This window comes from Ranitomeya variabilis, chromosome 4 (assembly GCF_051348905.1).
Source record: "Ranitomeya variabilis isolate aRanVar5 chromosome 4, aRanVar5.hap1, whole genome shotgun sequence".
In the NCBI taxonomy this organism is placed as follows: domain Eukaryota; kingdom Metazoa; phylum Chordata; class Amphibia; order Anura; family Dendrobatidae; genus Ranitomeya; species Ranitomeya variabilis.
This window is the reverse complement of record NC_135235.1, coordinates 713,093,494-713,117,021: the sequence shown is the minus strand read 5'-3', so window position 1 is coordinate 713,117,021 and position 23,528 is coordinate 713,093,494. Positions and strand designations below refer to the sequence as shown.

Sequence of the window (23,528 nt, the reverse complement as noted above, 5' to 3'; positions counted from 1 at the left end):
AAGTCCCTGTTTCCCCGGCGCCGCAGCTTCTTCCTGTACTGAACGGTCACCGTTACCGCTCATTACAGTAATGAATATGCGGCTCCACCCCTATGGGAGGTAGAGCAGCATATTCATTACTGTAATGAGCGGTACCATGTGACCGCTCAGTACAGGAAGAAGCTGGGGTGCCAGGGAGACAGGGACCTGCAGGGACCGCACCAGGAGCAGGTGAGTATAATTAGACGCCACCGCTCCCCCTCCCCTGCCGACCCCTGGGTATGACTCGAGTATAAGCCGAGAGGGGGACTTTCAGCCCCCAAAAATGGGCTGAAAATCTCGGCTTATATTCAAGTATATACGGTAATTTATGATGTGGAGTGAATCCATGAAACCAGGGCTCGAGCCATGCCAACACATCTCCTGCAGGGGTGAATAAATGTACAGTACAGACCCAAAGTTTTGACACACCTTCTCATTTAAAGATTTTTCTGTATTTTCATGACTATGAAAATTGTACATTCACACTGAAGGCATCAAAACTATAAATAAACACATGTGGAATTATATACTTAACAAAAAAGTGTGAAACTACTGAAAATGTGTCTTATATTCTAGGTTTTTTAAAGTAGCCACCTTTTGCTGTGATGACTGCTTTGCACACTCTTGGCATTCTCTTGATGAGCTTCAAGAGGTAGTCACCGGGAATGGTCTTCCAACAATCTTGAAGGAGTTCCCAGAGATGCTTAGCACTTGTTGGCCCTTTTGCCTTCACTCTGCGATCCAGCTCACCCCGAACCATCAATTGGGTTCAGGTCTGGTGACTGTGGAGGCCAGGTCGTCTGGTGTAGCACCCCATCACTCTCCTGCTTGGTCAATTAGCCCTTACACAGCCTGGAGGTGTGTTTGGGGTCATTGTCCTGTTGAAAAATAAACGATGGTCCAACTAAACGTAAACTGGATGGAATAGCATGCCGCTGCAAGATGCTGTGGTAGCCATGCTGGTTCAGTATGCCTTCAATTTTGAATAAATCCCCAATAGTGTCACCAGCAAAGCACTCCCACACCATCACACCCCCTCCTCCATGCTTCACGGTGGGAACCAGGCATGTAGAGTCCATCCGTTCACCTTTTCTGCGTCGCACAAAGACACGGTGGATGAAACCAAAGATCTCAAATTTGGACTCACCAGACCAAAGCACAGATTTCCACTGGTCTAATGTCCATTCCTTGTGTTCTTTAGCCCAAACAAGTCTCTTCTGCTTGTTGCCTGTCCTTAGCAGTGGTTTCCCAGCAGCTATTTTACCATGAAGCCCTGCTGCACAAAGTCTCCTCTTAACAGTTGTTGTAGAGATGCGTCTGCTGCTGGAACTCTGTGTGGCATTGACCTGGTCTCTAATCTGAGCTGCTGTTAACCTGCGATTTCTGAGGCTGGTGACTTGGATAAACTTATCCTCAGAAGCAGAGGTGACTCTTGGTCTTCCTTTCCTGGGGCAGTCCTTATGTGAGCCAGTTTCTTTGTAGCGCTTGATGGTTTTTCCCACTGCACTTGGGGACACTTTCAAAGTTTTCCCAATTTTTCTGACTAACTGACCTTCATTTCTTAAAGTAATGATGGCCACTCGTTTTTCTTTACTTAGCTGCTTTTTTCTTGCCATAATACAAATTCGAACAGTCTATTCAGTAGGACTATCAGCTGTGTATCCACCAGACTTCTGCACAACACAACTGATGGTCCCAACCAAGGCAAGAAATCCCACTTATTAAACCTGACAGGGCACACCTGTAAAGTGAAAAACATTTCCGGTGACTACCTCTTGAAGCTCATCAAGAGAATGCCAAGAGTGTGCAAAGCAGTCATCAAAGCAAAAGGTGGCTACTTTGAATAACCTAGAATATAAGACATAACAAAAAAGTGTGAAACAACTGAAATTAAGTATATAATGCCACGTGTTAATTCATAGTTTTGATGCCTTTAGTGTGAATGTACAATTTTCATAGTCATGAAAATACAGAAAAATCTTTAAATGAGAAGGTGTGTCCAAACTTTTAGTCTGTACTGTATATTACAGCCATCAGCGCCACACAGCTTAGAGATATATCATAGCACAGGTGTAATGTTTTTTATGTAGTTTATCACAATTCTCCTTGAAGTTATTTGGTTTTAAAAGAAAAGCCGGATTACTTACCGGTAATGCCCTTTTAATGAACCATGAAAGCACCCACTTGAGAGAGGGACCCGCCCATTGGAACAGGAAACCTACAGAGATAAAAAGGGTCCCCCTCTCCTCCTCAATTGTTTTTCAGAGTACGAGAGGAACCGCCGTTGTTAAATTAATATATATGTCCGTAAACTTTTGTACGTTTTATCTTATTTATATTCACCCATGAACAAAATATACCGTATATGTAACCATACATAGCAACTAGGGTGGGAAGTGACAGGGTGCTGTCGTGGCTCATTAAAAGGGCATTACCTGTAAGTAATCCGGCTTTTTACCCTTCGCCACGACAGCACCCACTGGAGAGATTTACAGAGAACCTTCACCTGGGTGGGATCACCGTGCTGAGGACAGCTCTCCCGAATGCCAAGTCAGATGTAGAAGATAGATCAAGTCTATAATGCTTATAAAAGGTCAAGGGTGACGACCAGGTTGCGGCCTTACATATGAGCTCGATGGAGATGTCTTTATTCTCTGCCCACGAGGATGATACAGCCTGGGCCGAATGTGCTTTCACTCCTTTTGGAGGATTTTTGCTTTTTGATAAGTAGGCCAGACAGATGGCATCTCTGATCCAGGGGGACAAGGTAGCCTTCGTAACCCTGTGGCCTTTTCTGTGACCCTGAAAACATACAAACAGAGCCTTACTCTGTCTGCAGGACTGGGTTCTCTCTTTGTAATTTAAGACTGCTCTTTTCACATCCAACATATGTAGCTTCTCTTCCTCTGGATTTGATGGATTGTCATAAAAGGAAGGCAACACGATCTCTTGAGATCTATGGTAATAGGATGCTATTTTGGGAAGATATGATGGATCAGGCTTGAGAACCACCCTGTCCTGGTATATCATTAAGAAAGAAGGGTCTATGGAGAGAGCTTGGATGTCCCCTACTCTTCTGGCCGAGATCAAGGCTATCAATAAGGCTACCTTAGATGTGAGATTTTTTAAAGGAATAGAATGTAAGGGCTCAAAAGGGGGTTCACTTAAAGCATCAAGAACTAGATTCAAGTCCCAGGGAGGTAAACGTGGGATATGTACTAGGGTACATCTTTTGCATGCTCTAATGAATCTTGCTATCCACCTGTCCCCCGCTATGTTAGCACTATAGAGGGCTCCTAAAGCGGACACCTGAACCCTTAACGTATTGACTGACAAACCCAATGCATGGCCTTTTTGTAGGAACTCTAGGATGGCTTTAATAGGAACCTTGCTAGAGAAGGGTTTTGTATAGAAAGTCAGGAACTTTTTCCATACTCTACTGTTAAGCAGGAAGAAATCTACAACTTTAATATACAGTAAGGTGTTAATTAGTTCTTGAGAAAACCCTCTTAATGTCAGTATTTGCCTCTCAAGTTCCACGCCGTTAGGTGAAGACCTTTCACTTGTGGATGGTAAAATGGACCCTGAGACAGTAGGTCTGGGATCACTGGCAGAATCCAGGGATCGCAAACTGACATCGCTCGAAGACAAGAGAACCAAAGCCAGAATGGTGCTATCAGAATGATCCTGGCCTTTTCTTCCCTTATCTTCTTGATGACCAACGGAATCAGCATCATTGGAGGAAAGGCATAGGCTAGGTCGTAGTTCCACGGGTACTGGAGCGAGTCTATTATGTCTGGATGATCTACTACATTTAAGGAGGCGAACATCTGCACTTGTCTGTTTTTTCTGGTGGCGAACAGGTCTATTTGTGGAAGACCCCATATTTTCACTATGCTCCTGAATATTTGAGGATTGAGAGTCCATTCTCCTTGGCGGAGTGCATGGCGACTTAGGAAGTCGGCATTTGAATTTTCTACTCCTCTAATATGGAGAGCCGTGAGTGACAGAAAATTGGGTTCTGCTAGGTTGAAAATGTTTGCCGCTGAAGACATTAGACTTCCTGATCGCGTTCCGCCTTGACGATTTAAATATGCGACGGATGTTGTGTTGTCTGATAGGATTCTCATATAGGATCCTTGGAGCGGAGGAAGGAAAGCATTTAAGGCATAATTAACCGCTTTTAGTTCCTTCCAGTTGGAGGACTGCTGAATCTCTACCGTATTCCAGCAACCTTGAGCTATATTTTTACTGAAATGGGCTCCCCACACCTCTGAGCCTGCGTCAGTGGTGACTATTTTAGAGGGGATTATTGTCCATGAGACACCTCTGGAGAAATGATTTTTATCTAACCACCAATGCAGTGAATTAATCACGTCTTTTGATAGGGTAATTTTTGTATTTAAATGACCCTGACAATGTGATTGTGCATACAGAATCTCATGTTGCAAGGCCCTAGTATGATATTGGGCCCATTGAACCGCAGGGATGCAGGAGGAGAGTAAGCCTAAAAGAGACATGGCATCTCTTAGGGACATTTGAGGATTAGACCTTGCCATAGTAACTTTTGAAATTATGGTTAATTTTTTGGTTTCTGGTAAGAAACATTTTTGACTTACAGAGTCCAAGATTAGTCCTAGGAAGGACTGAAGTGTTTCTGGTTGAAGCCTGGATTTTTTGAAGTTCACAATTCAACCTAAAGCCTGCAAAGATGAAATGGTATTAGCCAAACGTTCTTTACATTGCGAGGCTGAATTTCCAAATATTAAAAAGTCATCTAGGTAAGGTACGATTAACGTATCCTGATGACACAGATAAGCCATCACCACGAGCATGACTTTTGTGAAAACCCGAGGAGCCATGGAAAGGCCGAATGGCATAGCCGTAAATTGGAAGTGACGGATCCGGCCCTGTAGGTTGACCGCCACTTTGAGGTATTGTTGATGTTCTTCATAGATGGGAAGATGGTAGTACGCATCCTTCAAATCTAGACCCGTCATGAAACATCTAGGAAACAAAAATTTAACAGTGGACCTTATTGACTCCATCTTGAAGGTGTGGTCATGCAAAAAGGAATTTAATCTTTTTAGGTTAATTATAGTACGAAAAGAACCATCCGGTTTAGGAACCAGAAACAAAGAGGAATAAAATCCTCTCCCTTCCTGATCCTTTGGTACTTCTATAAGAACATTCTTAGCCAAAAGACTCAGAATTTCTGACTGAAGCGCTTCTTGCTGTTCCGGCGCTCTCAGTGATGTTACAATAAAATTATCCCTTGGTAGTTGGGAAAATTCTAATTTTAGTCCGGATTTTACTAGACGAAGGATCCACTGGTTTTAAGTTATGCATTCCCATTTGTGGTGAAAATATTTCAGTCTTCCAAACACTGGGATTTCATTACTGACGGTATCTACCACGTCTGGATGTTTCGGGATAACTAAATAAGGCACCTTTCTGTTTTGTTTCCTTTGTTTCCCAGCGATCCCTTTGTGGCTCATACGGCCTTCTCCTGTTAAATGGCCGTCTTCTAAGTGCTCTCCTATAAATAAACATCACAAAAACGCAGTTAAATGCTCCCATAAAATGTATAAGTTTATTTAGAAACCAATAAAACATATATCAAAACAGAGGACAGATTAATGGACAACAATGAGGGGAAATGAAGCACTATGTGGCGGTACAAGTTGCCCAAGGACTACAAGGCCCCATCCCTGCACAACCATACCAATGATTATAATTACCTTACATACTCGAGTATAAGCCGACCCGAGTATAAGCCTACCCCCCTAATTTTGCCACAAAAAACTGGGAAAACTTAATGACTCGAGTATAAGCCTAGGGTGGGAAATGCAGCAGCTACCGGTAAATGTCAAAAGTAAAAATAGATACCAATAAAAGTAAAATTAATTGAGACATCAGTAGGTTAAGTGTTTTTGAATATCCATATTGAATCAGGAGCCCCATATAATGCTCCATGCAGTTTATGATGGCCCCATAAGATGTTCCATATTAAAATAGGGATTTTTGTGTGTACTCACCGTAAAATCCTTTTCTCCGAGCCACTCATTGGGGGACACAGGACCATGGGTTATGCTGCTGTCACTAGGAGGCTGACACTAAGCTGAGACAAAAAAAGGTTAGCTCCTCCCCTGCAGTATACACCCTCGTACTGGCTTCCAGACACCCAGTTCAGTGCAAAAGCAGTAGGATAGAAACAATATAACAAGTAACATTAGAATATAACATGTCAAACAAACAGTCAAGATCAAAAAACAAGATCACGAGCCGAAAGGCTACCAGGGTGGGTGCTGTGTCCCCCAATGAGTGGCTCGGAGAAAAGGATTTTACGGTGAGTACACACAAAAATCCCTATTTTTCCTTCGCCTCATTGGGGGACACAGGACCATGGGACGTCCCAAAGCAGTCCCTGGGAGGGAAACAATACAACCAAATAACTCCGTGTACCATCTGACTACAAATGCGCAACTGCCGCCTGCAGGATACGCCTGCCAAGGGCCGCGTCCGCAGAGGAGTGAATGTGAACATTGTAATGCTTTGTGAAAGTATGCAGGCTGGACCACGTTGCGGCCTTGCAAACCTGCTCCGCTGTAGCCTGGTGCCGGATGGCCCAGGAAGCGCCCATCGACCGAGTGGAGTGAGCCCTAATCCCCGCCGGGATAGGACTGCCCCTGACCCGATAGGATTCCTGGATAGCAGATCGGATCCATCTGGCTATCGTGGATTTAGACGCAGCCAAACCCCTTCTGTGACCCTCCGGGAGCACGAAAAGGGCGTCCGATTTTCTGAAGTGAGCCGTTCTGGAAATGTACCTCCTGAGGGCCCTTACCACGTCCAGAGTATGTAGAGCCTTCTCGACTCTATGTTTGGGCTGCGGGCAAAAGGAGGGAAGAATGATGTCCTCATTGAGGTGGAAAGAAGAGACCACCTTCGGAAGAAAAGCCGGAGAAGGACGTAGGACTACCTTGTCCTGATGAAAGGCAAGAAAAGGAGCCCGGCAGGATAAAGCAGCGAGCTCTGAAACCCTTCTGATGGACGTCACCGCTACCAGGAAGGCAACCTTCCAAGAGAGGACAGAGAGCGGAACGTCTTGAAGGGGTTCGAACGGAGGTTCCTGAAGAACCCCCAGGACCAAGTTGAGATCCCAAGTCTCCAGCGGCATCCTGTAGGGAGGAACCACGTGGGAGACTCCCTGGATGAAAGTCTTGACCTGAAGGTTGGTGGCGATCCTACGCTGGAAAAGCACGGATAACGCTGAGATCTGGCCTTTGAGGGAACTCAGGGCCAAACCGGAGTCCAGACCAGCCTGAAGGAAATTCAAGATGCAAGGGATAGAGAAAACGAGCGGAGGGTGACCCCGGAGCCTACACCATGAGAAGAAGGATTTCCAGACGCGGTGGTAGATGGAGGCGGAAGACGCCCTGCGAGCACTTAACATGGTGGGGGATGACCTGCTGAGAGAAACCGGCACGAGTTAGAACCCAGGTTTCAACAGCCACGCCGTTAAACGTAGGGCCCCTGAGCTCTGATGGTAGATCGGTCCTTGGCGAAGCAGGTCTGGGCGGTCTGGCAACCGCAAGGGAACGTCGGCTACGAGCTGAACGAACTCCGCGTACCAAGCGCGACGAGGCCAGTCTGGGGCGACCAGGATGACTGGAACTCCCTCCGTCTTGATCTTTCGGATCACCTTCGGCAGTAAGGGAAGGGGAGGGAACACGTATGGGAGCTGAAATTGATGCCACGGAGAAATCAGCGCGTCCACTCCTACGGCCTGGGGATCCCGAGATCGAGCAATGAAGTTGTGGACTTTGGCGTTCAATCTGGACGCCATCAGATCCACGTCCGGGGTCCCCCAACGAAGACAGATCTGGTGAAAAACCTCTGGGTGGAGTTCCCACTCCCCCGAGGCAAGGCCCTGGCGGCTCAGGAAGTCGCAGAGATGATGGAATGGTTGGTTTCGGCCCAACGAAGGATGAGGGAGACTTCCTGCATCGCCGCCCTGCTGCGGGTACCCCCCTGGTGGTTGATGTAAGCCACCGCCGTGACGTTGTCCGATTGGACTCGTACTGGGTGACCCGCGAGCAGGGCGTGAAAGCGACTCAGAGCAAGTCTGATAGCGCGAATCTCCAGGATGTTGATGGGGAGCTTGGATTCCCGAACTGTCCAGAGGCCCTGGGCAGAATGGTGGAGGAACACCGCCCCCCAGCCAAGAAGACTGGCGTCGGTAGTTACCACTAACCAGCGGATCGGGAGGAAGGACTTCCCCCGGAGAAGAGATGGGCCCAGGGTCCACCATACGAGAGATTGTCTGACCCGCGGGGACAGGGGACAAGGGCGGTCGAGAGATGAGATACTCCTGTCCCAGTTGTCCAGCAAAGCCTGTTGCAGGGGACAGAGATGGAGTTGAGCAAAAGGAACTGCTTCGATTGCTGCAACCATCTTTCCCAGGATCTTCATGGCGAACCGAATGGTTCGCGGGCGAGGATGACAGAGCGTTTGGGCTCCTTGCTGAAGTGCTTGGGCCTTGGACCGAGGAAGCAAGACCAGCCCCCTCGAAGTGTCCAGGATCATTCCCAGAAAGGAGATCCGATGGGCAGGAACGGGAGAGGACTTGTCCCAGTTGATCAACCAACCTAGGTGCGAAAGAGAATCCAGGGTAATGTGGACGCTTGACTCGCAGGCTTGAAAAGACGGGCCCTTTATGAGGAGATCGTCTAAGTAAGGTAACACGACGACTCCTCGAGAATGAAGGATGGCCATGACAGCCGCCATGACCTTGGTAAATACCCTGGGCGCCGTGGCGAGACCGAAGGGGTAAGGCCGTGAACTGGAAGTGATCCTCCAGAATGGCAAAGCGGAAGAACCTCTGATGAGACGGGAAAATCGGGATGTGAAGATAGGCATCCTTGATGCCTATCGAGGCCAGAAATTCCCCTCTTTCCATCGAAGAGATGACCGATCTGAGCGATTCCATCCTGAAGTGCCGGACTCTTACGCACTTGTTCAGGAGCTTCAGATCCAAAATGGGCCGCACTTTTCCGTCCTTCTTTGGCACGACGAAGAGGTTTGAGTAGAAACCTTTGAACCTCTCGTGTTCCGGGACCGGGACAATGACCCCGCTCTGGCGGAGGATGTGAATGGCGCAAAGAAGGGCGCGAGACTGAGCTGCCGAACTGGGAAGACGAGAGGGGAAAAACCGAGTTGGAGGAGGAGAGGAGAACTCTATCTTGTAGCCAGACGATACCAGATCCCTGACCCATTCGTCGTGCACGACGGAGAGCCAGGCTTGCTGAAAAAGGAGTAGGCGTCCGCCTACTCTGATGGTATCGACTGGCACCATTCCCGAGTCATTGAGACGGGAATCTGGGAGGTCTGGAACCTCGGGTTCTGGGCTGCCTCGGTTTCCCGCGCCAGGAAGGATTCGGCCTGAAGGAGGGACGAGCGTCTCTGTCTGTGCGAGCGGAACGGTCTGATCTGGGAAGACCGGAGGGGTTGGACCAGGCTGGGCTGGTACGAAAAGGCCGAAAGCGAAAGTAAGGCTGGCGCTGGAAAGCCGCCTTGGGCCTCTGTTGGGGAAGGAACTTGCTCTTTCCCCCTGTGGCGTCGGAAATAAGCTGGTCAAGTTTTTCCCCGAAAAGACGCCCGCCTTGAAAAGGGAGGGAGATCAGAGATTTCTTAGAGGAGGAATCTGCGCGCCACTCCCTGAGCCAAAGAGCCCTTCTGATAGCGATGGCGTTGGAAGCCGCCGATGCTGCGCAATTCGCTGCGTCGAGGGAAGCGAACATCACATAATCGCTAGCCATGGCTAACTGCTTGGCTAGGTCTGCCATCTCAGATGGGAGGTCCTGTTCATTAATGGATTTCGCTAGAGCATCCGCCCAGGAAACCATAGCCTTGGTCACCCAAGCCGCGGCGAAGGAGGGGGACAGGGAAGAGCCAGAGGCTTCATACACTGAACGAGCTAGAGAGTCTAGCTGACCTGCGGATCTACTAAAGGGGGATCCGTCCAGTCCTTCACGAGATCCGCTGAGAAGGGATACTTTGATACCAGGTCCTTCTTACCCGTGAAACGCTTATCTGGACGCTCCCTGTGACGCCTGACTATATCCAGAAAGGCTGGATGAGAGGCAAAAGATTTGTGGGAACGTTTAGATCTGGTAAAACACCGCGTGTTCCGGAGCGGAATTAGCGTCATCATCCACCTTAAGTGTGTGATTGACTGCTACAATGAGGGAGTCAACCGTAGCTCTGAACTCCGGAGCCTCGGGATCCAATGATACCTCAGACTCATGTTCAGAGTCGTGAACGCTGTGAGCCCCCAAAGAGGGTGAGCGAGAGGTGGAGCTGCCAGAGTCTGAGCGGCGAGGAGAGCGCTCAGGAGAGGTAGTGCGGATCCGTTTTCTGGATGACCGTGCCTCTTTAAGTGGAGAGCGGCCCCTGCTGGCCGACGATTCCCCTGCTATGAAGGGATCTCTTTGTAACGGATTACCCTGTACCCCTGGAGGATTTTGAATGGATTTGATGGCGTTGGCTAAAAAATCCACGGACTGCGAGAGTGAAGCGACCCACGGGGGGGGGGGGGGGGGGGGACTAGGTACGCCAGAGTCGGTGGCGGTGGAGGGCTCCTGGGCACATGGAGCATCGCAGGCAGAGCAGAGGGGAGAACTTTGAGGCCTAGGAAGTGGGGCCTGGCAGGTGGTACACGCAGAAAAAAAGGTCGTATGCACCTTAGAGGATTTTTTAGACTTTGACTGCGACATGATTCTAATGCAAAAAAAGGCCACAGGGACTATAATCTGGCCTGGGAAGCAGAGGGAGACGCTGCAGAGGAGAAGCTGACGATGTCTCCTTACCCCGGTCCTGTGTCCCGCTGTCCTGGGAAGCCGAACTGTGAAGCTTGAGATAGGAAACTGGCTGCACGTGGGCGCTGTGACACCGAGATGCGGCAGAGCTGGAGCTGCGGCATGTAGTGAGAACCAAGATGGCCGCCGAGATCAGGAAAGAGATCTCGTCGGCTGCGAGAAGCGCCAGGGACCGGGGGGCGGCGCCGCCGATGACGCACAGGAGTGGGCGGAGCCTATCGGCAGTGACCAGCGGCTAGGCCGAAACCGGGGGCTAAATTTGCGGCCTCGGCCCGGCGCGCGGCCGCAAAGTGCCGACGCTTCAGCCCACCAATAGGGCGCTACAGCCCACTAATGTGCCCTGCTTAGGAGGAGCCCTCCGGACCGCCGGCGACCCCCCCCATCCCCCACGAGACACTTACCCCGAGGAGGTGAGAGGAGCCATAGGATGGCTGGGACGGTGCAGGGGTTGGGAAGCCTCCATCCACCAGCCCCAGACAGGGGGATGGAGAGGAACCGTCCACCACCTGAGTCACGCAGAGCATTGGTGATGCAGTGTGGTCTGCACGGACGACACGGGAATAGGGCCACTGTACAGCCGAGGGTAGAACCTGGTGGACAGGGCAAATGTCCGGCAATAAAAAGGCCTGGCTGCAGAGGAGGATACTGGAGGTAAAACACCAGTGCTCCTCTGTACAACATGGGGAGATCGGCGCCCTTTTAGGGAAAAAACCGTCGCCCAAAAAAGGTCAGCTCAGGCAGTGGCTCCCACGTCGCAGGAGAGGATACGGTGAGGTGAAACTCCCGTGCTCGCCTGTTGTTGGTTCGGGGGAGATCAGACCTTGAAAGAATCCGTCGCCCCCTTCGTCCGGAATGGATTAAAAAGAAAAAATCCGTGAGATTAAAAATCAGTGTGCCTCCTACGGACACTAAGCTTGAACTGGGTGTCTGGAAGCCAGTACGAGGGTGTATACTGCAGGGGAGGAGCTAACCTTTTTTTGTCTCAGCTTAGTGTCAGCCTCCTAGTGACAGCAGCATAACCCATGGTCCTCTGTCCCCCAATGAGGCGAAGGAGAAATATGCCCCACATAATCCTGCATAAAGGTTAATAAAGGCCCCATAAGATCCTCCATAGACACATTTGCCCAATATAATGCTGCACAAATGCTGATTATGGCCCCATAATATGCTCTATAAAGATATTTGCCCCATATAGTGCTGCAAAAACCTTGATTATGGCCCTATAAGATGCTCCATACAGACACTTGCCCCATATACTGTAGTGCCCTACAAACGTTAATTATGGCCCCATACAGACACTTGCCCCATATAGTGCTGCACAAACGTTATGGCCCCCATATAGTGCTGCACAAACGTTATGGCCCCATATAGTGCTGCACAAACGTTATGGCCCCATATAGTGCTGCACAAACTTTATTGCCCCATATAGTGCTGCACAAACATTATGGCCCCATAGATGCCCCATACAGATATTTGCCCCATTTGCTGCGATAAAAAAAAAAAAATCACATGCTCACCTCTCCGTCGCTCAGGACCCCGGCACTTTCAATAGTCACCCGCACCTCGTTCCGGCGCCACTCCATGTTCAGCACCGACGTTCAGCAGAGGGCGCACACTAACTACATCACCGCGCCCTCTGACCTGAGCGTCACTGCTGAAGACAGAGCGGCGCCCGGAACGAGGAAAGGTGACTATCGCACAGCGCTGTGCTCCCCTCCCCGTATACTCACCTGGTCCTGGCGCTGTGCAGTCCCTGCTTCCCCGGCGCCGCAGCTTCTAACTGTACTGAGCGGTCACCGTTACCGCCCATTACAGTCATGAATATGCGGCTCCACCCCCATGGGAGGTGGAGCCGCATATTCATTTACTGTAATGAGCGGTACCATGTGACCGCTCAGTACAGGAAGAAGCTGAAGCTGCTGCTGCCAGCGCCGGGGAAGCCAGGGACCGCGCCTGGACTAGATGAGTATTTTTAGACAGCCCCCGCTCCCCCTCCCCTGCCGACCTCTGGGTATGACTCGAGTATAAGCCGAGAGGGGGACTTTCAGCCCAAAAAAGTGGGCTGAAAATCTCGGCTTATACTCCAGTATATACGGTAATAAATAAACGACCCATGGCCATATCAAGTAGAAAGGATCAATATCCCTATGTATGGAAGCATAATAGCAATACACAAATCATGGCCACATGCATCTAAATATGCAACAATAATAATACCTGGTATGTGTTACAGCGGGAAGCCTAGAGTCCACCCCGGACCCCGGTGTATTACTATTATGCTTCCATACATAGGGATATTGATCCTTTCTACTTGATATGGCCATGGGTCGTTTATTTATTAATTATAATCATTGGTATGGTTGTGCAGTGATGGAGCCTTGTAGTCCTTGGGCAACTTGTACCGCCACATAGTGCTTCACTTCCCCTCATTGTTATCCATTAATCTGTCCTCTGTTTTGATATATGTTTTATTGGTTTCTAAATAAACGTATACATTTTATGGGAGCATTTAACTGTGTTTTTTGTGATGTTTATATATGGAGTTTTGGCACTTTTCCTGATTATAGTCCTGACATGCATGCAGGTGACATTCACAGTAAATTTTCTTCTGATAGAATATTGATTATATATTCGTACATGTAAAATGTTTGTGACTACTCTATTAACGCTCTCCTTTAAGAAGGAAGAAACTGTTTAGGAAATCCCTTCCTTCTTTCTCCTGCTTTATTGAGTAGGTCGTCAAGAACCTTTCCAAACAGGAACTCACTCTGGCACGGGATTGTACATAGTCTGGATTTTGACTGTGCATCCCCCTTCCATCCTTTCAGCCAGAGGGCTCGACGAACCGCATTGACCAGGCCTGCTGATCTCGCTGCCAGACGGAGAGAATCCGCTGAAGCGTCCGCTAAAAATGCCGCAGCACTTCTGATCAGTGGAACTGTCTGGAGAATTTCTCTTGTGATCTTGCCTTTTACCTGTTGCTCCAGCTGGTCTATCCAACTAATAGTGACCTAGCTGTGCATGTGCCTGATATGGCCGGTTTAAAGGCTCCCGTGTTCGTCTCCCAAGATCTTTTAAGGAGAGCTGCAGTCTTACGATCTAGTGGATCTAGTAAGATTCCTGCATCTTCTACCAGAAGGGAAGATTGCTTTGAGGTGGATGCTACCGCTGCATCTACCTTAGGGACTTTAGACCACACTGCTAATTCCTCATCACTAAAAGGGTAACGCCTTTTGGAAGATGATGGGAGAAACCCTTTGCCCTGTTTGTCCCATTCTTTTTTGACAAGGTCTTTAATAGCGGAAATGACTGGAAAGGCACGCCGTTTTTTCTGGCCTAGTCCTGCAAACATGATGTCCTGAACCGACCTGACCTCCTTAGTATCTGGACACCCCATAGTGTTCCTAACGGATTTTATAAGGTTGTCTATACTGTCGACTGGAAAACTTGCTCCGCCTTCATCCTCAGAAGAGCTGGGAGATGATCCTGAGGTATTGAAGGATCAGATTAAGCCCTCTTCAGACTCTGAACTGGAAACGGGAGAAAGGCGCTTACTTCCATGTTTCTTTAGGGATTTTGATCCCAGAGACTGGATCTCCTGCCTTATTATGGCTCTGATATTTGTGGTTGTAACAGCCGCCTCATCCTGTAAGGTCTGATCTATACAGCTTTGACACAACCTTTTAAGATACGTGTCGGGCAGGGGTTGCATACACAGGGCACACTCCTTATACTTAGATTTATTGGTCTTCTTAGCCTAAGGGGAGAGGCAGAGAAGGAAGGGATCAGCTTATAGGTAGAGGATCATAAACACTCACCCAGTGAAGCTATCATCTTCATCATACCGGTTTTGGAGGTGGAGACACTGTGTGGGGTCTGAGTAGATCTGCATCTCTACTCCTCGTTTTACTTCTCATGTGAGTGTCAGATCCTTCCATGGAATGACCACTCCTTTTTGCCGATGATTTTGAGCCCTTAGCGCTGATTTTGACAGCGCTATCTTGCTCCACCGCTGGTGGATGCTCATCATGTGCCGGGGACAGCATACTGAGCGAATAGCTCTGTGCCCCGGCCTGCCATTTGAATTGCGCGGTCATCTGCAGCGCGCCGCCCGCCGCGAACCAGAAGTGCTCCGACCACTTCCGGTTCAATGAAGCAGCATGGACTTACCCGCACGACGCAGCCTCCGCCGCCTTCTAGCACTGCACTCCACCGCTGGTAACTGGAAGATCGGCCCCACACACACACACACACATGCCTCCTCCATAGGCCGGGCTTTGTTGTCCGGAACCTGCCGAATGGTGAACAGACGAGGGGGGAGGCTGCATGCAGTGGCTCCCCCGCCGCTACTACTGATGCCGCCGCCCCTGCTGTCATCGAGAGGACCACACAGGCGGGTGCACAGGCTCAGGTAATCTGGAGGTGCTCCAACCACCTCCATCTGTAGTAATCCAGGGATTTCCGATAGGAACAGGAAACCAACTGAGGAGGAGAGGGGGACAGCCCTTTTTATCTCTGTAGGTTTCCTGTTCCTATGGGCGGGTCCCTCTCTCAAGTGGGTGCTGTCGTGGCGAGGGGTAAAATTGAAAATTCAGTATAAAAGGGAAACTGTTAGGGTATGTGTCCACGTTCAGGATTGCATCAGGATTTGGTCAGGATTTTACATCAGTATTTGTAAGCCAAAACCAGGAGTGGAACAGATAGAGGAAAAGTATAATAGAAACATATGCACCACTTCTGCATTTATCACCCACTCCTGGTTTTGGCTTACAAATACTGATGTAAAATCCTGACCAAATCCTGATGCAATCCTGAACGTGGACACATACCCTTACAGTACAGAAATTCACACTTGGCCCTCACTGCACATTTAATGTTGTCGATCATAAAAGCAAAGTTTGTCCAGAAAGACTGGACCTGGTCTTGTAGGGACCATATGAGCACATTCAGCAGCACAGAAGGGGAAGAAGGTAGATTCATCCAATAAGATAACAGGTTATAGGAAGCCAACAGCATCATTACTCTCCAATTTCTCTTACAGGCCCATCATAGTATTTTTCTTCAAGTGATTTTCTAACTTGTCAGCACATTCTACGTACACTGTCATTTGAGTTTACAGATCTGGGCAGGTTACGACCATCGTCTCCTAATTTCAGGGTGTAGGTTGGCCCTCCAGGCTATATATTCTATAGAAAAGGGCTTTTAAAGTCCAAAGTCATTTGAACACTTTTGGGTGGAGGAGAATGTTGTGGTCTAGAGGCAAAATGGTGCTCACACGATTGTGATCCAGCCAGACTACACCACCGATAAAGCAGCCACAGACAGTGGCTGAGAAGAATCTGTGACTTCTCTGCATTTAGTAGTTACTACTCACCTGGGTAGTCATATGTAGGAATCTCCTCTTTACACCACTCGTCATCACCCCTCACATACGTCTCTGTAGTATTAATACGGGTCAGATCTTCACACTGAAACAAATATTGTAAAAGTCACAGACAGATGGAGAAGACACATCTATGATCAGCTCTGATCATGCCATCTCCACCGTTCTTATTACAAACTGGATAAACCGGATTACTTACCAGTAATTGTATTTTATGGAGTCCACGATAGCACCCACTGAGAGAGGGGATCCACCCCCAGGAACAAGAAGCCTACAGATAAAAAGGGGTGGTCCCCCTCCCCTCCTCAGTTGGATTACAGAGTACAAGAGGAACCGCCAAGAAAACATTAGAACATCTTCATAAAAACTACTCAATATGTATAAACATATACTTCAACGTATACTACCATCACCCGGAGTGAAATAGATACACATCTCTATTATGTGCTACTAAGGGAGGGAAGCGGGTTCTGTCGTGGACTCCATAAAATACAATTACCGGTAAGTAATCCTTTTTTATTCTCGCCATGACAGCACCCACTGAGAGACTTACAGAGAACCATCATCTGGGAGGGACCACCGTATTGAGGACAGGTCTCCCGAAAACCAAGTCAGAAGATGATGACAAATTGAGTCTATAGTGGCTGTAAAAGATAGATGGTGAAGACCATGTTGCAGCATTACATATCAGATCAATCGAGATGTCCGCCTTCTTAGCCCAGGAGAATGCCATAGCCCGTGCCGAATGTGCCCTTATTCCATCCGGAGGACCTTCACCCTTTGCTGAGTAAGCCAGACAGATTGTATCTGTGATCCAACGTGATAAAGTGCTCCTTGTGACTCCAAACCCTTTCCTGTGGCTCTGAAAAGACACAAACAGAGCCGTACTCTGCCTTCAGGGATATTTAATATGTACTTTAATGATATGTACTTTCATGCGACAAGACAGAAGACGGACCTATCAGGGCGGACCAGATTCACGTCCTAGGGAGGCAAGCGAGCAATGTGTACAGAGTCGCTACGCTCACACGCTGAAATAAACCGTGCAACCCATCTATCTCCTGCAATATTACGACTAGATAGGGCTCCCAAAAGCTGATATCTGATCCTTTAATGTGTTAACTGAAAAACCCAGCTCCCAACCCTCGAAAATTGCAGCAACTGGAACCTCACTAGAGAAAGGCCCAGTATGAAAATTAAGGAACCTCCTCCACACTCTACTGTATATGTTGGTCGTGGATTCTTTCCTACTCTGCAGACTGGTACTAATCAGGTTGTCAGAAAACCCCCTTAATTTCAACAACTGCCTCAAGTTCCACGCCGTCAAGTGGAGACCTATCACCCAAGGATGACAGAATGGACTGCAAGAGAGCAGGCCCGGATCTGATGGGAAGATCCAGGGGTCAGATATGGACATGGCTCTGAGCCATGAAAACCAAGGTCTCTTGGGCCAGAAAGGAGCGAAGAGAATTACCCTTTCTCTCTCGTCCCTGATCTGCCTGATGACTTGTGGAAGCACCATCATTGGAGGAAACACATAGGCCAGACTGAAGCGACAAGGGAACTGGAGGGAGTCGACCAACTCCGGCTGATCTGCTCTGTCCAGGGAGGCAAATCTTTGGACCTTTCTGTTGTCCCTGGTAGCAAACAAGTCTATTTCCGGAAGTCCCCACAAGTCCACTAAATTCCTGAATACTTGGTGACTGAGACCCCATTCTCTCTGATATAACGTATGGCGACTGAGGAAGCCGCTTTAAGATTTTCCACTCCCCTGATGTGAAGGGCTGAGAGGGACAAGAGATGGGCTTCGGCCAGATCGAGAACATCCACCACAGTAGACATCAGCAATTTTGATCAAGTTCTGCCTTGCCAATTTACGTATGCAACTGACATGGTATTGTCCGGCAAAACTCTCACATGCGTCCCCCGCAGCTGTGGGAGAAAGCGATGTAAAGCATGACTGACTGCCTTTAATTCCTTTAGATTTGAGGAGTCAACAGCCTCCTCTATGGACCTCTGCCCCTGGGCCAGGTTATCGTCCATATGAGCTCCCCATCCATCAGGGCTAGCATTCGTAGTAACTATCCTGGACGGTTTCACTACCCATGGAATCCCCTTCCCTCCTGGTCTCCCGGGACCTCCACCAGGACATGCTTAGATAATAGACATAAAACCTCCAACTCAAGAGCCTCCTGTTGTGCCGGGGATCTAAGAGAGGTGATGACATAGGAATCTGAGGGGATTCGACAAAACTCTAGTTTCAACCCCGATGTTACTAAGCCCAGGGTCCAGGGATTAGAAGTGATCTCCCGCCATCTGTGGCAAAACATTTTTAACCTGCCGCCCACAGGAGGTCAGGGTCAATGGAATTTATTACTCTTCCTGGGAGAGGATCCGCTAAAATGGGCACCTTTTTGTTTGGTCTCCTTAGTCTCCCAGCGATCTCGGTTTTCATAAGGCCACCTTCTACCGAATGGTCACTTTCTGAAGGCCCTCCTGTAGGACGGAACAAACTGTTTAGGGAACCCCTTCTTTCTCTTTCCCGCCTTGGTGAGGATCTAATCGAGCACACTGCCAAACAGGAACTCACCTTGGCATGGAATTGTGCACAATTTAGACTTTGTACAATTTTATCCAGAACATGTACAATTTTTGTACATGTTCTGGATATAGCCGGTCTAAAGGCTCTGGTGCAGGACTCCCATGATCTTTTTAGTAATGTCTCTGCTTTGCAGTCTAGAGCAATGTTTCTCAACTCCAGTCCTCAAGACCCACCAACAGGTCATGTTTTCAGGATTTACTTAGTATTGCACAGGTGATAATTTCATTACCTGCTCAAGCATTAATTCCATCAACTGGGCAATACTAAGGAAATCCTGAAAACACGACCTGTTGGTGGGTCTTGAGGATTGGAGTTGAGAAACACTTGTCTAGAGGGCCAGATAGGACCACAGAATCTTCTACAGGCAGGACAAAATGTCTAGAAGTCGAGGCCACTGCGGAGTCCACCTTGGACCAAGCTGTCCGGTCATCTTCCTCAAAGGGATACCTCCTCCTGGAAGATGAAGGGAGGAACCCTCGCACTGTCCCTGCTTGCTCCATTCCATCCTGACCAAATCCTTCACCACACCAATAACCGGGAAAGCTCGTCTCTTTCAGCGAGAGACCTGCAAACATAATTTCCTTTGTAGATCTAACCTCTTTCACCTCTAAAAGCCCCATGGTATTTCTAACTATTTCTAACTGATTTCACCAGGTTATCCATACTCTCTATGGGAAAAAAAAGATAGCCCTTCTTCACCAGATGACAATGAATCAGAAGCACCAGAGAATCCAGCCTGGTCACTACTGGAAGCAGAACTGGAGACAGGGGTAACACTCCTTGTTTTAGACTTATGTTTCTTATGCCTGTTTGAACATCCTAAGGACTGAAGTTCCTCTCTTATCATTAATCATATATCAGCGGATCTAACTGAGGACTCCTCCTCTAAAGTCTGGCTGATACAACTCTGAGGGTATGTGCACACGTCCGGATTTCTTGCAGAAATTTCCTGAAGAAAACCGGAAATTTTCTGCAAGAAATCCGTTTTTTTTTTTTTGCGTTTTTTTCCGCGTTTTTTTAGCATTCTGCAAGCGTAATTAGCTTGCAGAATGCTAAAGTTTTCCAAGCGATCTGTAGCATCGCTTGGAAAACTGACTGACAGGTTGGTCACACTTCTCAAACATAGCGTTTGACAAGTGTGACCATCTTTTTACTATAGATGCTGCCTATGCAGCATCTATAGTAAAAGATAGAATGTTTAAAAATAATAAAAAAATAAAAGAAATGGTTATACTCACCTGCAGGCGTCCGTTCCTATAGATGCCGGTGTGCTTCAGGACCTTCCACGTCGCTGTCACGTGAGCGGTCACATGACCGGTCTCGACCAATCACAAGACAGTGACGTCACCGCAGGTCCTTCACCGCACAGCAGCTATAGGAGCCGAAACGGCAGCATGCAGCGGTGAGGCGAGAACACTGCGGGGGACATCGAAGGTGAGTATAGGACTAATTTTTATTTTAATTCTTTTTTTTTACCAATTATATGGTGCCCAGTCCGTGGAGGAGAGTCTCCTCTCCTCCACCCTGGGTACCAACCGCACATAATCTGCTTACTTCCCGCATGGTGGGCACAGCCCCGTGCGGGAAGTAAGCAGATCAATGCACTCCTAGGTGTGCGGAATCCCCTGCAATTCCGCATTTTAATGAACATGTTGCTTTTTTTTCCCCGCGATGCGATTTTTTTCGCGGAAAAAAAGGCTACATTTGCACAAAAAATGCGGAATCCACTGAAAATAATGGGAGGCTTAGGTTAGCGTTTTTTTCGCGTTTTTATAGCGAAAAAAAACGCGAAAAATACTGAACGTGTGCACATGGCCTGACACGGTCTTTTAAGATAGAGGTCAGGAAGGGGTTGTGAGCACAAGGCACATTCTTTGTGCTTAGCTTTTTTAGTTTTCTTAGCCTGATAGGGAGGTACACAGAAAGAAGGTGAGTCAGCTTAGTAGGCAGAGTCATGTAACACTCACCCAGTGAAGCTGTGATGTGGCACCGGTTCTGGAAGCGGAGGCACAGCACGAGTTCTAGATGGTACAGCTTACTCCGTATACTCTTGTTAGTGGAGTTGCCCTCTTGGGAGCGCCCACTGCTGTTATTGGGATTGCTGTCCGGCTGCACTTCCACCACCTGTGGGTGCACCTCAGATTCTCCTGGAGAGAACATCTTTGGGAAACATTGGCAGCAGGAGGCCGCCGGATCTTATACTTACAGCCCGTCCATCTCCGGAACAAGCCTCCCCGGACCCCTGGAAGTGAACCCAAGCAATTTCAGTTCAGTAATGTTGAATGGGCAGTGCGCATGCATGGGCCTAAACCCGGAAGCACTGCCCGATGGAAGAGAAGGGCAGCCGATGCACGCATCCCGCTCCACAAGAGGAGTGCCGGTCTGGTCCTACTGCACCGCGTGAGCCAGGACAGCCTCTTCCGGATCCTGGCCTCACATCATCCACCATCAGACAAGGGCGAAGACTGACAGGCAGGGATCTCCAGACACTGCTTCTGGTGCCGCAGCCCCTGCCGTTCCCCAGACACCGCACAGGTGGCAGGCACAGGCCAAGGTAATCTTATCTGTGCAGGTTCCCACAGGAACAAGAAACCAAATGAGGAGGTGGGCCCCTTTTCATCTGTAGGTTTCTTGTTACTGGGGACGGATCCCTTCTCTCAGTGGGTGCGGTCAGCGATAAAAAAAAACAAAAAACATAATAATGGTGGATAAAACAAAACTGAGCACAAAACCTTCTCAGTTGTCTACACATCATAGAGAGGTGTCATGAGATCTCCCCTATCTACCTGATGATCCTGAGGAACATTGGAATCTTCTTGTTTACAGTCCTGTGGAAGAAGAGGATGGGGACATCTCTCTGGTGTTGTCCTCCTACTGGATAGATCTGGAAGAAACACATACAGGGACTGAATTTATTCTTTACATACAGATAATTATAGGCCGTGTGTATTTAGTCCAGTCCATTACCTGGTGATTTTAGGGGCTGGGGAACCTCCATCATGATGTCCTTGTACAGATCTTTGTGTCCTTCTAAATACTCCCACTCCTCCATTGAGAAATAGACGGCGACATCCTGACACCTTATAGGAACCTGACACATACAATAATACCGTCATCCCCCGATCCCTTCATAGTGTTACTGTATAATGTCCCAGCATTCCCAGCAGTATCACCTCTCCAGTCAGCAGCTCAATCATCTTGTAGGTGAGTTCTAGGATCTTCTGGTCATTGATGTCCTCATGTATCAGGGGGTGAGGTTGAGGCCCCGTGATTGGGCTTAGGGGTCTTCCCCGTCCCTCAGACACAGGGTCCTGACAGCGCTCAATAGAGGTCTTCTTCACTACTGTGTAATCCTGGTTATGGAGAGACACATTAATAAATCTCACTACAGACATTTCCAGAGTCCTCACCTCTCCAGTTCTGTCCATCTGTTATTTCCATAGATAAGAATGATGTAATGTGACGTCATCAGAATCTCTCACCTCTCCAGTAAGCCGGAAGAGGATCTCTAGGGTGAGGTGTAATATCCTCTCCGCCATCTTGTCTCTGTCCGTATCCAGCCTTGATGGGTAAATCAGGAAAATTCTCTTCTATAGTAGATCTTCACAGAGGATCGGATATTGTAGAGACCTGAATGAGAACAAGATGAGCCGATGTAACATCATAAAAATCCTGGCGATAATAAGGGGAAACACATAAAAAGATAAAACTTGTAGATGTTGTACTCTCTAGTCTTGTATGGACTGGAACGTATCACTGCCTATGTTACTCACTGCTTTGGTGACTGGTTGGCTGTAAGAATCATAACTTCGTTAGGACTGAGCAGAAAATACAGAGACTGGCGGGGACCCAAGCAGCAATGGTATATTTGCTGTTTTACAGTGTTTAGTATTCTTCTTTCCATCTACTAATAAAACCTATATATTTAGGCCACAGACAACAAGCAGTTTCTTCCTCGGAGTCGGCAGCTGAATACGTTCCTCATAGACTCATCTTCCATAACGCTAATTCTCGCCTCATTTACCGACCCTGGAATCGGCATTAGCAATACTGCAGGAGATATTCATTACACGTGACAGGAGAAATAACTACTTCATGATGAGGACGACATCATCTTCTACTACGGCTCTAGAAACATATTTGTCCAGAGTCCGTCGCTGACTCCATCCCCACCGGCCTCTATATGAAGGTTTCCCGACAATACTGTGTGGAGACCCCGTACTATGAGAGTAATACAGGTTTCCTTGGTTCCCGTCTTTCATAGTCGTTTGTATCTATCAGCGAAAAGGAACAAAACCATTGTGATTCTTATAAGGAGACAACACAAAACCCCTAAATATAACATTTTACAACAACCCCACAATCTGTGACTCTTCAGGGTAAATCGCTCTCTCACCATTGGATTAGAGCTGATACTATGAAGCTAAAGAGACTAAACAGACTCTGTCACCTCCATAAAGGGGCACTTTTCTGTGTTTGTCAGAACTGTCCGAGGATTATTAGAGGTGATAGCTTCCCCCAATTAGAAGGGACACCTGTGGATATTGGGGTCTTTACCTGCTACAGTTCTGGTGAGCGGAGCCTCCACCCGCAGAGCCACACTCCACATAGAGAATAATGGAGCCTCTGTTGAGGAGAGCCA

General features: G+C 48.2%; 1 protein-coding gene across 3 annotated transcripts in view; it reads right to left on the bottom strand.

Moving 5' to 3' along the window:
• The window catches only part of LOC143766553 (uncharacterized), a 104,814-nt gene that overhangs the window by 8,360 nt on the left and 72,926 nt on the right, over positions 1–23,528 (bottom strand). For all 3 annotated transcript variants that reach the window (XM_077254330.1, XM_077254331.1, XM_077254329.1), the window contains exons 2-6: positions 22,369–22,516; positions 22,060–22,239; positions 21,854–21,977; positions 21,673–21,770; positions 16,276–16,369 (exon numbers count right to left, since the gene is read on the bottom strand). In XM_077254330.1, the coding sequence (XP_077110445.1) occupies positions 16,276–16,369; positions 21,673–21,770; positions 21,854–21,977; positions 22,060–22,239; positions 22,369–22,425 (553 nt within the window). In that variant the 5' untranslated portion in view covers positions 22,426–22,516. The remainder of the gene's footprint in view (positions 1–16,275; positions 16,370–21,672; positions 21,771–21,853; positions 21,978–22,059; positions 22,240–22,368; positions 22,517–23,528) is intronic.